Raw genomic sequence first — 15,281 nt, 5'->3', positions numbered from 1 at the left:
CCCTTTACAGATGTTTGTAAGTACAGCTGAGCCAAATTACCGTTTTTTCCCTGTAGTTATATCTCACTCCTTAAGTACCACTGATTCCTCTAATGAACAATACAATATAGTCCAACTATGTGTGAACACCTCTCGGGCCAAGAGAAGATGTNCTCGGGCCAAGAGAAGATGTATGGTGCCACATTGTTCAAGCCCTGGAATCAGCCCTTAAGAGAGCTATCTATCTACTTGCCCCTGTCTCGGGGAAGAAGTGAGTTCCATCTTATGTAGCTGAGTTCCCAGCTCCCAAATCAAACGAATCCCCAAAATGGTAGGTTTGAATTGGTGACCTGGCCACTCGCACCCATAAAAATCAAAGGACCACCCTCAATGGTAGGAGTTCTCAACTCACTCAGGATTGAGGTCATGTTACCTATGTTCATCCTAGAAGTGAAGTCTGTGTCATGAACGGTGTTATATAACGAGACGTTAACACTTCGTGGTCAGGTCTTATACAAACTCTTTGTATAGGACGCCCCCGCTCTCATGTCCCCAACACGAATGATCATGATCAGATCATCTGTAACAAGTCACAACACTTGAGACCATTCCACAAAGCGGGCCGCATCCGTAGTGTTACCAGGATAAGGTTTCCCTCCTATATCCATATACTATAGACCATTTTGGTTATCACTCAAGACATGATTCACTTGTATGTCACCACATACATGCTTGAGTCACATACAGATAACCAGGGATTTTATGTTTATTGGTTTATGGTAAAACAAATAAAACAAGCAACTAAGCAAAAATACAAGATGTGAAGTAAATATCATATATTAACAACACAAGCGTTCGTACAAACTACAGGACACGAGATTTTAGGGCATCAACCCCAACAAAAATGTATACTAATTGTTTCTCTTGAACCCGCAAAATGTCGACATATAACTCTATTTTTAATATCATGTGCAAGGATATGTAAAAATATTACAACCATCTTCTCAATTTCTACATGTGTTACGCCTTTTAGTTTGCCAGTTGTTTTAAGCATATGACATAGTATTGTAAAACATCTCCTATTCATTCGTGTCGTCTCAAAACATACTAAATCATGCTCATGTATTAGACGAAAAAAGTTTAATTGTCTAATTCAATGCCTATAGAAAGAACTTCTACTTGTAATTCTGTTACATGTTTGTCCTTTATACAATAGTATTATTGTCAATAGAAAAGATGTTTTCATTGCTTGTTTTATCATTTCTAAATAGGACAAAAAGGCAATAAGAATTTGTTGTTTAGTAGCTGAATATATTGTATGGACCATTGAAGGTCCTTAAGTAGAATAATGGGATCGGACTCAAACCCAAAATTTACAGAATGTTAAAATCTACAACAACAAACAGAAATTATGCATTTATGAAGGGAAAAATATAGCATGCTTAAGAAAAATAATAAGGGAATAGGGAAGAGTAGACTTACCCTTGAAGATTGAATTCTTTACGTTTCCTCTTCTCCAAAAATCACAAACTTGAATAAACGTAATTTCCAAATGGCCACCACCAAAATGGTTTCCTCTGTATTCTTTAGGATGAGAATCCAGGAGTTGTGGGGCTCTGGCTATTTTAAATGAAGGAGATAGAGAGATTGAAAGAAAAGAAGATTGGTGATTGGGAGAGATCGTAAGAATTATAGAACAATTATGTAAAACCACACAGAAGAAGAAAATCAAAACAATTAGTTCAATCCCTCTACCCACTAATGCAGTGGAGAGAAAGAATGAACTCCCTCCCACAATTATTTTCAAATTAAACTAAAATAAATTAAATTTATTTATTTATTTTAATAAAGTATTTAATATATATTTATATATATATTATATATTATATATATATATTAATATATTATATACCTTATATTATATAAATATATATTATATATTATATACCTTATTATATATAATATATATTATATACCTTATTATATATAATATATATTATATACCTTATTATATATATAATATTATATCAAATATAATTTACAATCTATAGTTTCTATACTGTATCAAATACAATATAACCTATAGTTTCTATTCTCTCATCAATGACATTTAATATAAATCTCATTTCTGTTAAATTTAATTATATGAATCCAATTTCATATAATTAATATTTGAATCATATTTAAATATTTACTTCCTCTCAAATATACTTTATATTATAATGTATCAGATACATTATCGTAATTATATCATATGTAATTAAAATTAAATTGATTATATCATATATAATTAATTCCATCAATTAATTTGAACAATTAAAATTAAACCAAAAACGGATTCTCATTTATTCTCTTTGATCTACCGATGGGACCTCATGTAGCTTGAAGCTATAACTGTATGTGAATAATGAATTAAACGATTTAATTAAATTATTCACTATCCATTAACTGTCGGACACTCCACTAAAAACTGGCAGCTGCATTCTTCGTATTACAGATGTATTTATGTTTCTATTAGATATAACTGATAAACAGTACGATGACCTTTCACAAATTGTTCGTAAGTACAACTGGACTAAAATTACCATTTTGCTTCTATAATTACATCTATCTTCTTAAGTACCACTGATCCCTCTAATGAACAATAAATCATAGTCCAATTATGATCAAACCCCTCTTGAGCCAGAAGAGAGTGTGGCACCACATTGTTCAAGACCCAGAATTAGCCCTTGAGGGAGCAATTTATCTACTTACCCCGACGTTGAGGAATGAGTGAATTCCTTTTTGTGTAGTTGTGTTCCCAGCTCCACAACTACACAATCAGACGGATCCTCAAAATGGTAGGTTTATTGAGTCGGCGATCTGGTCACTCTCACTCATACAAATCAAAGGATCGCCTTCATAGGCAGGAGTTCATAACTCACTCAGCATTCAAAACATGTTACCTATAGTCAACCTGGTGAAATGTAAGTATCTATTTTGAACGGCGTTATATACATTTTTTGATCTGATCTTATACAAACTCCTTTGTATAGAATATCCTCACTCACATGTCTCCACATGAATGATCAGGATCATATTGTTTGTAGTACTTTACAACAATTTAATATCTACAAAGTGGGTCATACTCGTAGTGTCACCAGAATAAGGTATCTAACCTTCGTTGGGGTTGATGCCCTAAATCTCGTAGGGTTCTATAGATTGTAAACATTGTTGAACAAACTCAATATGTTTTAATAAAATATATGATATTTTATTCATTGTCTATAAAATATATGATATTTTAGTTGCATTAACCACAAACCAATAAACTAACATCTAAGATACCTTTGTAACTTAAACATGTATGTAGAGACATACGGGTAGATCATGTTTAAGTGATAACCCAAATGGTCTGTAGTATCTAGATAAGGTTGGATACCTTATCTTGGTGGTACTATGAGTATGTCCCTCTTTGTAGGTGTTACAATTGTTGTAAAGTGCTATAAATGATCCAATCCTGATCATTCATGTATAGACATGCAAGTGGGGATATTCTATACAAAGAAGTTTGTATAAACCGGACCATGAAATGTTTAGTCTCATTATATAACGCCGTTCATAATAAAGACTTACATTTCACCAGAATGATCATAAGTAACATAACCTGAATCCTAAGTGAGTTGTGAACTCCTGTCTATGAGGGCGGTCCTTTAATTTGTATGGGTGAGGGTGGCCAGATCGCCGACTCAACAAGCCTACCATTTTGGGAATTCGTCTGATTGGGGAGCTAGGAATACAGCTACACATGATAGAAATCACTCCTTCCCCAAGGCAGGGGTAAATAGATAAATTGCTCCCTTAAAGGTTGATTCCGAGTCTTGAATAATGTGGCGTCATACCCTCTCCTGGCCCGAGAGCGGTTTAGTTATAGTTGAACTATGATCTATTGTTCATTAGAGAAATCAGTGGTACTTAAGGAGTTAGATGTAACTATAGGGACAAAATGATAATTTGGCCTAGCTGTACTTACGAGCAATTTGTGAAGGACCATCGTACTGTTGATTGGTTATATCCAATGGACATAGAAATATGTCTATAGTGCGAAGAGTGAAGTTGTCGGTCTTTAGTGAAGTGTCTGACAGTTAACTAATGGTGAATAATGTAATTAGAGAGTTTAAATAATTGTTCATGTACCGTTGGAGCTTCAAGCTATAGGTCCATGAGGTCCCCTTGGTAGCTCAATAGGATTTAGTTAAAAATCAGTTTTTGGATTAATTTGAATTGTTCAAATTAATAGAGAGATTTAATTATATATGATATAATTAAGTTGTTTCAATTATATGTGATACAATTGTCATAATGTATTTGATACATTATAGCTTAATGAGAAGAAATAAATATTTGAATGAGATTCAAATATAGTTTCTATGAATTGGATTCATAGTTGTTAAATTTCATATAAATAAGATTTATATTAAATACCAAATAAAAGAGAAAAGAAACTATAATTTATATTGTATGTGATACAATATTAAAACTATAGGTTATATGTTATATTTGATATAACATATAATTCAATATAATAAATTAGTTATCATATTTATATTTATATTATTATTATTTTAATAATAAGAAACAAAGTTACAACTCCCTTTCCATTCTTTTCTCTCCACCCATGTAAGTGGGTGATGGTTATTTTTGGTAAGTAGAAAAGAAAAAGTTTCTTCTTCTTCTTGTAAGTCGTTGGTTAATCGAGATTTGAGAAATAAAGAAAGACAACGGTAGAGCTCGGTGGTTTTGAATTTTTAAGAGAGTTCTCTAGCTTTCCTCCTATATATTAAGCTTTCCCTCAAAATCCAAAATAGCCAAAACCCACAACTCCTGGGTTCTCACCTTGAGAATAACAAGGTAACATTCGTGGTAGTGTTTGATTTTGTTCGAGGTTAATCTTGAAGAACGTCTTCAAGGAGTTCATGATTTGTTCAAGGGAAAATGTAAAGAAAGGTTTTCAAAGGTTAGGTTCCTTTAAACCCTTTAATTCTTTCTAAAGCGTGTTGTAATTTAGAAATAAATGTATATCTTATTACTTGTTTCCTATAAACTTTGTATTCAATGAAAATGGAATTTAGTCAATCCGCTTCCGCTCAAGGTTCTCTCCCTATTAGAGTTCCTTCAACCTTATTCATCTACTACAAATCATTTAGGTTATCATTTAAATATGATCCACCCATATGTCTCTACATACATGTTTAACTACAAGATAACCTTGGATCTTAATTTATTGGTTTGTGGTTAATGCAACTAAAAATGAAATAAGACATTATATATTTTATTAAATACATAAGATGTTTTTACATTACAATTACAAACTATACAACCCAACGAGATTTAGGACACCAGGCCTAATATATATTTCATTTATATTTGCATGATAAACAAAATGTTTTATTCCATCATTAGTTAAATCATAGTAAACAATTCTTAGAAACAAATCACAATGTAGCAAATCAACTCATTCAATACATCAAAAGAGAACAAAAAGATGTGTAGAATGAATAAGATCCCAGCTACTTCAATTTGAACAAAAAAAAAAATCATATTTATACCAAGTTTAAAGTGCATCAAGAACAATTAAGAAAAGACAAACTGTTTCTCTCCAAAAACCTTTAATTTCTCTCTCTTAATTTTAGTTTTTTTTTTCATAATTACTCGCCACAGCACTTCTGAACCCCCTTTTTCCCCTCTTTATAAAACTCATTTTTTCAATCACACCCATTTCTGAACCCCTTTTTCCTTCTTTATAAAACCCATTTTTAAGAAAATTAAAATAATCAAAACATCTCTAAACTCCAACATGAGAATGCTGAGCACATACCTACTGGCTTTGAGATTGCTTTCCCTTCTTTACTACAATTTGCTAAAAAACTTAACCTCAAACTTAACCTAAAAAACTTGCAAGAGATCAACCATCGAAGGAACATCAAATTGACTAGGTATTTCATTCAATCACCATAATCCATCATCAAAAAATTAAAATTTAAAAAAAAAAACCAAAGGTGGGAGTTCAAATAGAATCTTCCCACTTAGCCTAAAATATGTTCTCACCCACACCTTGGGCCAAAAGAAGCTTAAAATCATAGAGACCAAACAATTTATTAAAAAAACATGCTAAAGCTCCTGATAAACACAGAAGAAAGAAAAACAAAACCGATGATGAAAATAGATAGCACAAACAATAGAATAAAGTTGGAAGCATAAACTTACCCCAAAATTCCATTGATGATCTAGGAGAAAAATTACACAAAAAAATCGGAAAGAGGAAGGAAGAAAAGGAAGAAAGGGAAGAGATATCAACCGAGTAAAAGCCGCGTCACTGGGAAGAAATTCGGGTAGAGTATCTCGACAAAACCCACACTTCATGGCTGGTTTATAATTCCTCCACTTATGTTGATAAAAGATACTTGGAAAATATCTTTTTCAAAATAAATAAAGAAAACCCAATTAAATATGGATTTTATCAACTCATTTCCATTCCCACCCCTTCTCCTTCGAATCAAACGACCCAATCTCACGTTATCCGAGTGAGAGTGACTGTGTTTGAACCTTCGCGACCACCGAGCTCACCGGGCAGGGCCGAGGCCAACTCTAGTTTCTTCTCATCGGCTGCATTTTCATTCTGGGTTTTCACGTCTGGTCTCCCTCTACCTTTTGATTGCAAAGATTCAACATTCTTTCCCATGGCTTCGCGTCGGTGATTCTTTTCCCCCTTATCCCCCGCATTCACGCCAACTATTTGTGGAATTTCCCAAGAAAGTCACTCTGCAGCAAGTAGAGTAGATTGGGCTTCTCAATATTTCCCTGGATGTATTGTAATTTGTTGAGCTATAAAATATGTATTCTTTTGGGTTTTCTGTTTCCTACTTTTCTTCATTCCTTTCTTTCTCCCCTACTCTGCAGGGCATATCGTTATTTGATGTCGAGCAGCAACATGGTGCTGCATTTTATGTCACACCCACAGAAGAATCTGCTGATAAAGTTCTCATCTCTGTTCCCAGTAACTGCAATTTCCAGTATCAAAACTGTGAAAGGGGCTTTCTCTTGTAGTTGTTGTGTTGGTTGTCAATTCAACTTGGATGGTTTTAGCAGCAAGAAGAGACATTTGGAAAAAGTTCACTCCACCAATTCAAATGAGAAATTTAGCAATAAGCAGTTTATTAGTGTTGATCCACAGCTTTATGACTATATTCTCTCCAATGTTCGAGAGCCTGAGGTACATTCTTTTTGCTTTCTTTGTTTGTATATTTCGATTATCCTCGGGGAAGTCATTGTTGAGTCACTGAATTGCTAATCCCCAAAACCTATACATTAGAGAGTGCAGCTAATCATTTAATTGTATTCGTTATTCATACTTCTTGTACTCTAAGCTATAACTTGGATAGTGATGAAATAATAAAAGCTTGAGTTGATAAAATAGATGTTATTGACACACTCTTCTTCATTTATTGGTTAGAAATTTAGTACGAGACTCAACAAACAACTATCAGTATTAATTAAGATGAAACAACATTGCATGGTTTGAACATAGGATATTCCAGCCTAACATAATGTCAAATCACCACAAACTAAAAAAAACTTTGAGTCGATAGGTCAATTACCAGTCTACTCATCTATATCTTAGGTACTTTTTGATCCGTTTGATTGTAACTGAATTCGTTCATTTAGATCTTGGGGCAGCTTCGTGAGGAGACTGCTTCAATGCGTGGTAGCCAAATGCAGGTAACCATTGCCAATTAAATTGGTACATTATTCCTATGTTTCATGTTTGTATATTTTTCTATGAGCTTTCTGCAGTTCTTGTCAAGCTATCCTTTCTTCCCCCCCAATTTTCATTTCCCAGTCTGTTTTTCTTCTTTTGATTCAATAACTTTTTCAAAAAGAGAGAGAGAGAGAGAGAGAGAGAGAGAGAGAGAGAGAAAGAGAAAGACAAGGAGAAACGTGAAATGCCACTCATCCCATTGCAAAGTGATGCTTTTATGATTATTATCATTATTGGCAGTTTTCTGAAAGATCTCTCACATATCAGAGGTAATCTGTGTAATTAAAATTTTAAAATTTTCTCTTTAAAGCAGATACACTTGTACTGTCGCATGGTAGATAAATTTTATCAAAGCCTAGAAATAAGAATGCTATAATTTTTTTTGATGATAAGGTATTTTACTGGAACATTTTTATAAGAATATAGTTTTGTTTTAGAAAATTTGATGTTCTTCATAGTTTTAGTCTAATCCTAATCAAGAATGTAACTTCTGATAAAATATATAATATACTCTAGTCTATGTAAAAACTCGTCAGACCAATGAAATGTTGATTAGGTTCAACATTCATTTACCGTTTTCAAACGTACACTTGAATCTGAGAAATTTGTGTTGTAGGTATCCCCCAATCAAGCACAACTGCTTTAAAATTTTCTCTTTAAAGCAGATACACTTGTACTGTCGCATGGTAGATAAGTTTTATCTAAGCTTTGAAATAAGAATGGTATTTTGCTGGAACATTTTTATAAGAATATAGTTCTGTTTTAGAAAATTTGATGTTCTTCATAGGTTTAGTCTAATCCTAATCAAGAATGTAACTTCTGATAAAACATATTATTGAAAAATAGGGAAGAAGAAAGAAGACAAGATTTAATGTGGAAAACCCTAGACCAGAGAGAAAAAACCACGATGGAGAAACTTTTATTAATTTTTGTTACACAGTACAAAACACTCAGACTCAAATATAAATAGCCCAATGACAGAAACCCTAAAACAGTAGACACCATGTAAAAAGACAAAAATGCCCTTAGGGCAAAAACCAACATTTTTAACACTCCCCCTCAAATTGGGGCATAGATATCAATAAGACCCAACTTGCTAACACAAGTGTCAAAATTCTATCTTGGTAAACCTTTGGTGAGAATATCAGCAAACTATTGACTTGAAGGAATATAAGGAATACAGATACTGTCACTATCCAGTTTCTCTTTGATGAAGTGCCTGTCAATCTCCACATGTTTGGTTTTGTCATGTTGTACAGGATTGTTGGCGATATTTATAGCAGCCTTATTATCATAGTGAAGTTTCATGACCATGACTATCCTGATGAAGATCAAATAGAACCTTTTTCAACCATATTTCTTCACATATTCTCAGATTCATAGCTCTGTATTCTACTTCAGCATTACTTCTAGCAACAACACCTTGTTTCTTATTTCGTTAGGTAACTGGATTTCCCCACACGAAGGTACAGTACCCCGAAATGGACTTTCTATCTGTGATAGATCCTGCCCAATCTGAGTCAATGTAGGCCTCAATGCATCTTTTCTCATGCTTCCTGAACACCAAGTCTTTTCCAGGAGTAGACTTCAAATACCTCAGAATCCGGGTAACAGCCTCCATGTGTCTCTCATAAGGAGCCTGTATAAACTGACTAACCATACTGACTCCATACGATATATGAGAAAGGTAAATGAATTCCCCCACGAGTCATTGATACCTTTCCTTGTTTACAGGAATATCTTCGACAGAATCTCCCAACTTGCTATTAACTTCCATAGGCGTATCTGCAAGTTTACACCCAATCATTCCCGTTTCTTTCAACAAGTCTAGAGTATATTTCCGTTGAGAAACAGATATTCCTTTTTTTGACCTCGCTACTTCCATCCCAAGAAAATACCTCAGATTGCCAAGGTCTTTGATCTAAAATTCATCTACCATCCTCTGTTTTAACTTGACAATCTCAGTTGTATCATCACCTGACAAAATGATATCATCAACATAGACAATCAAAACAGCTACCTTCCCTGATGTCGATCTCTTAGTAAACAAGGTGTGATCAGAATGACCTTGGACAAACCCTTGGGATTTGACAAAAGTAGTGAATCTATCGAACCAAGCTCTCGGAGATTGCTTTAAGCCATATAGAGATTTCTCTAGTCTACAAACTCAATTATTAAACTGTGCTTCAAAACCTGGAGGCGGGCTTATATAGACCTCTTCTTCTAACTCGCCATTTAGGAATGCATTCTTTACATCTAGTTGATGTAAGGGCCAGTCTCTGTTTATGGCAACTGAAAGGAGAACTCGAATCGTGTTAAGCTTCGCCACTGGAGAGAAGGTTTCTGAGTAATCTATCCCATATGTCTGAGTAAACCCTTTTGCAACCAGTCTGACCTTGTATCTATCAAAAGTCCCATCAGATCTGTATTTAACAGTGAACACTTACTTGCACCCAACGGTTTTATGGCCTTTAGGAAGTACAACCAGATCCCAAGTTTTATTTGTTTCAAGCACTCTCATTTCATCCATAACTGCAGCTCTCCATTCGGGAACTTTCATGACCTTATGCACACTGCTTGGTATCATCACAGTATCCAGGTTGGTAGTAAAAACCTTGAACCCCGAAGATAGATTACTGTAGGACAAGAAACTCTGCATAGAATGTTTGATACACAATCTAGTTCCTTTTTGTAGGGCAATTGCATATCAAGAGTAGCATCATACTCACCAGGTTTTTCTACCTGTTTATCAGTACAAGGCTAATGGTGAGAACCACGCTCATCCTTCTGTTGCATGCTTTCAGTTTCCTGTGTATCACCTGATAACTCATTACCATCACCAATCTTGACTTCGTTAGAGTTCATCACATTAATTACATCACCCTCAACCACATCACCCCCAAGACACTCATTATCATCAGAAGCAGAGGTACCTTGAGTTGGTTTTGGTTCTGGCTCTTGGACAACTTTCGGTGGAGCAACAGGGGGAAATATTTCCTTTCTAAGATTCTTTCTGTAGTAGGTTATCCAGGGCACCTGTTTCGTAGGAAGGACATGATCATTTGTATTAGGGATAGGCTCAGGAAGAAGGTCTATAGGAACAAAATATGTGAATGTGTTAGCCTCTTCACTAGTGATCTCCCCCTAAAGATGACTACCGGGAAAAATGGGTTTATCCTTGAGGAAAGTGGCATCCATAGTGGCAAAATACTTCCAGGAGGAAGGCTAAAAACACTTATAGTCCCGTTGATGAAGTGGATATTCAACAAACACACACTTCTGTGCACGAGGAGCGAACTTACTCTGGTGAGGGCCATGATTATGAACAAAGACGGTACACCCAAACACCCTAAGTGGAACGTCCAGGAAGAGACGAGTGGATGAGAACGACTCTTTAAAACACTCAAGAGGTGTTTAGAATTTAAGCACATGGGAGGGCATTCGATTGATGAGGTGAGTTGTAGTAAGTACAACATCCCCCCATAGATATGAAAGTAAGGACGCAGAAATCATGAGAGATCGAGCTACCTCAATAAGATGGTGATTTTTCCGCTCAGCCACCCCATTCTACTGAGGAGTATAAGCACAAGAATTCTGATTGACGATATCCTTCGAAGTAAAAAACTCACGAAGGGTCTGATTAACAAACTCCCATCCATTGTCACTTCGAAGAATGACTATTTTAGCATTAAATTGAGTTTCGATGGTAGTGTAAAATTGTTGGAACACAGAAATCACTTCAGATTTGTCAGTAAGGAGAAACACCCATGTAAGATGGGTGTGACCGTCAATAAAGGTGATAAACCATCGTTTACCGGACACAGTCATGACGTTAGACAGACCCCGAACATTACTATGTATCAAATGGAAGGGTTGGGAAGGTTTATAAGGTTGAGAAGTAAAAGAGACCCTGGGTTGTTTCACACGAATACAGACATCACAAGATAAAGAAAAAAATTCACATTACGAAATAAATGGGGAAACAAGTATTTCATATATTGAAAGCTTGGATTCCAAGTCGAAAATGCCATAATAAATAATCGTTTTCAGAAACATTAAAAGACGATAACAAGCTAGTCCTAGGAAAACTCCTAGAGGAAGTATCATTGGCAAGGAAATAGAGTCCCCTATCATGCCAGGCAGTGGCAATCGTCGTCCTTGAGCTCAGGTCTTGAAACGAAATATCATCTGGTGAGAAAATAACTCAGTAGTTTAAATCTTTGGTTATTTTACTTATAGACAACAAATTGTAAGAGATCTTCAGCACATGCAAGACATTCTGTAAAATCAATCCTTGAAACGGAGACAAGTGACCTTTCCCAGCAACAGGAGCAAAGGATCCATCTGCAATTCGAATTCTCTCATTTCCACCACTTGGATAATAGGAGATGAATTGATCAGATGATCTAGTTAAGTGATCAGTCGCCCCAAAATCAAGTATCCATGATTCATTTCCCTCAATAAAGAAACTAAAGGACTGAGGAGTACCTGATTGGACAATAGTGCCGATCCCAATAGTACTTGAATCAGCAGAATCAGTCACCTGGGATGCAGCATCAACAGTTTCACTTACGAGAGCACGGCTGGACTTAGACTTGTCATTTGGAGGGCGACGTTTGTCATTTGGGGGTCAACCATGTAGTTTCCAGCATTGATCCTTCGTGTGCTACGGTTTCTTGCAGTGCTCACATATCAGAGGAGACTTTCCGTTCTGCTTGTCACTATCAGATTCAGAAGACTTGACCACAAAAGCAACAGAGTCCATAGTAGAAACAACGGAACCATTCATAGCGCTTGTCCTGTCCTCCTCTAATCGGACTTCAAAGCACACATCCATAAGGGACGGTATCGGTCTTTGTCCCAAAATCCGACTCCTGACCGTATCAAATCTCGAGTTCAAGTCAGCCAGAAAATCGTAGACACGGTCAGCTTCCTCAATTTTTGAATAATGGACTTCGTCAACCGGGCAATTCCAGACAAATTCACGACACAAGTCCATCTCTTGCCATAATAGAGACAATTTATTGAAGTAGGACGTCACATCCATGGTCTCTTGCTTGCATTCATGGGCTTGTTTCCGTAGCGTATACAAATGTGAAGCGTTCTACCTTTTTTAATACAATTTCTGGACTGCCTCCCAAATGTCCCGAGCAATAGTTGAATAAAGCAGAGACCTTCCGATCTGAGATTCCATGATGTTTATCAATATTGAATGGAGGAGGGAGTCCTCCCCCTTCCAGATCTGCTCCTGAGGGTCCCCAGGGTTTGGTCTTGGTATCTCTCCAGTCAAATATTCAAACTTATGTCGCCCCTCGAGGACCATTTAATAGATTGAAACCAGGAGACAAAATTTTGACCGTTTAGTTTCTCTCCGATGGTTATCCCTGCAGAGTTTCCCACAGAACCAGACAAAATATTCACAGTAGGTAAAGTAGAGTAAGCATTTACCGGGTTTTCCGAGTATAACGGAAGGCTAGAAGACAAATCTGGATTGGAATTTGTCGGATAATTCACTGTGGTCCCACAATATGCCCCAAGTGCTACAATCTATTGTTGGAGGCTAGCAATTTGTTGTTGAATTCCAACCGAAGTAAATCCCAGTGGTCCAGGGTTGCCATGATTGATTGACCCGCTTGGAACAGAGGCTGTAGGGTGTCGCCCGATCGTAACAGAGGAAGAATACTGACCAGTAGGCCCAGCATGCTTGGCGGCATGGATTTGAGGCTAGATCGGATATTGCAGGTCGGCGGCATGGATCTGGTGTTCTGGATGAGCCGGAACCTGGAGGCCATTGGAGAAGACAGCCACGTTGAAGCTCATCGGATGCAGGACTGGATGGAAGAGGGGACAGATGGGTTGAAGTTCGTCGAAGACTGGACTGGAGCCGCGCTGGAAGAAGGGTCAAACACGCTGAGATAACGCATGAACGGATCGGTGCGCTAGAGACCGACGTTGTAGCTCGTCGGCACGCTAGAGATCTGGGTCGTCTGATGCGCGACCGGCGGCGCACTGGAGTTCTAAGGCGGTGCGATGGGCTGGTGCGTGAAGACTGCGCTGATCTACTCTCCAAACAGCGGTTGGATTTGGTGCAGCACGGTTGAGCTAATCCCAAATAGCTGTTGTGACTGGATTGGGTTGAGAATCGTTCGAAGGTATTGATCGACGGTGGCCTGAATTGTGGCGGTTGTTGATGCTTCTGCCACTGTTCCATCCTCTCCTAATGTTGTTGATTGAATTTCTTCAATGTGACCTAGAGTTTCGTCACCTTGCTCTGATACCATATTGAAAAATAGGGAAGAAGAAAAAAGACAAGATTGAACGTGAAAAACCCTAGACCAGGGAGAAAAAACCACGATAGAGAAATTTTTATGAATTTTTGTTACACAATACAAAGCACCCAGACTCAAATATAAATAGCCCAATGACAGAAACCCTAAAACAGTAAACACTATATAAAAAGACAAAAATGCCCTTAGGGCAAAAATCAACAGTTTCAACGTATATAATATACTCTAGTCTATGTAAAAAACTCGTCAGACCAATGAAATATTGATTAGGTTCAATGTTCATTTACCGTTTTCAAATGTACACTTGAATCTGAGAAATTTGTGTTGTAGGTATCCCCCGATCAAGCACAACTTCTTGCAATGCTTGTTCAGATTCTTGGTGCTAAGAGGTGCATCGAAGTGGGTGTTTACACTGTAGGCCCCTTGTACAACTCTTTACATCTCAACAGGTTTTCATGTGCATTTTTTTCCTTTGATTTAGAGTGAGTTTGAGTTAACTTTTGAAGTATTGATTTAACTGGAACGTGATAAAAATTTTGGCTACTACCTTTAACTGGCTAAAAGCATTTTTCACATTCTAAAAGTCATACTAAACTCACCAAGGGTATCAACATATATATGCTTTTATAGTTGGCTTTTCTTCCAAATATTATCATCTGCATCTGAAGCTTTAAGATTTTGTTCATAGATTGGCTTAGATAAAATAGTCTTGTTGCTAATAATTTTGGAACAATCAATCATAAGTTGATGGAAAGTTTAATGCTCTTGTGGTGCTTTCAATTCTCATTAAGTAAGCATTTATTATTGGGAAGTTGAAATTATGTTTGTTAAATATTTGTAAGGAGACTCTTTGGGCCTTTGTTTCTTGGCTCTTTGGTAACTATTCACTTGTTCCGTCGATCATATTTATCTTAATTAGAATATCTGCTTGTAGTCTGGCGCCTTTTGTGAGTTTTTCCTTTTCTGTATCCCACGAATTCTTTTATTTTCTCTTAATGAAAGTCGAGAATCTTTTTATTAAAAAAGTAAAGAGATAGATGTTTAGATCTTCAACTCCTAGTCTCAATTTACAAGAATCGAGTTTATGTCCTTTGGAAGTTTCTTGTCATTCAAGTAAAAATGCCTTCACTCTGAATTTGCTCGCCATAAGCATTCTTTATCTTCTAATGTTTTCTTTGAGGAGTGCTATAACTTCAAGTCTAACCTAAGTTCCCTCC

General features: G+C 36.3%; 1 protein-coding gene across 8 annotated transcripts in view; it reads left to right on the top strand.

Annotated features, from left to right (window-relative positions):
- Positions 1-6,195: 6,195 nt before the first annotated feature.
- LOC120080536 (O-methyltransferase MdmC-like) overlaps positions 6,196-15,281 on the top strand; it is a 10,839-nt gene continuing 1,753 nt past the window's right edge. Inside the window, exons 1-4 of one of the 8 annotated variants that reach the window (XM_039035266.1) lie at positions 6,196-6,350; positions 6,919-7,231; positions 7,684-7,737; positions 14,395-14,478. In XM_039035266.1, the coding sequence (XP_038891194.1) occupies positions 6,935-7,231; positions 7,684-7,737; positions 14,395-14,478 (435 nt within the window). In that variant the 5' untranslated portion in view covers positions 6,196-6,350; positions 6,919-6,934. Of the gene's footprint in view, positions 6,351-6,416; positions 7,232-7,683; positions 7,738-14,394; positions 14,479-15,281 lie in introns of those variants that run through there. The other 7 variants (XM_039035239.1, XM_039035259.1, XM_039035245.1 and 4 more) reach the window with 7 other exon arrangements.

The sequence above is a fragment of the Benincasa hispida genome, chromosome 1, assembly GCF_009727055.1.
Source record: "Benincasa hispida cultivar B227 chromosome 1, ASM972705v1, whole genome shotgun sequence".
NCBI classification, from domain to species: domain Eukaryota; kingdom Viridiplantae; phylum Streptophyta; class Magnoliopsida; order Cucurbitales; family Cucurbitaceae; genus Benincasa; species Benincasa hispida.
This window is presented reverse-complemented; position numbering and strand designations above follow the sequence as displayed.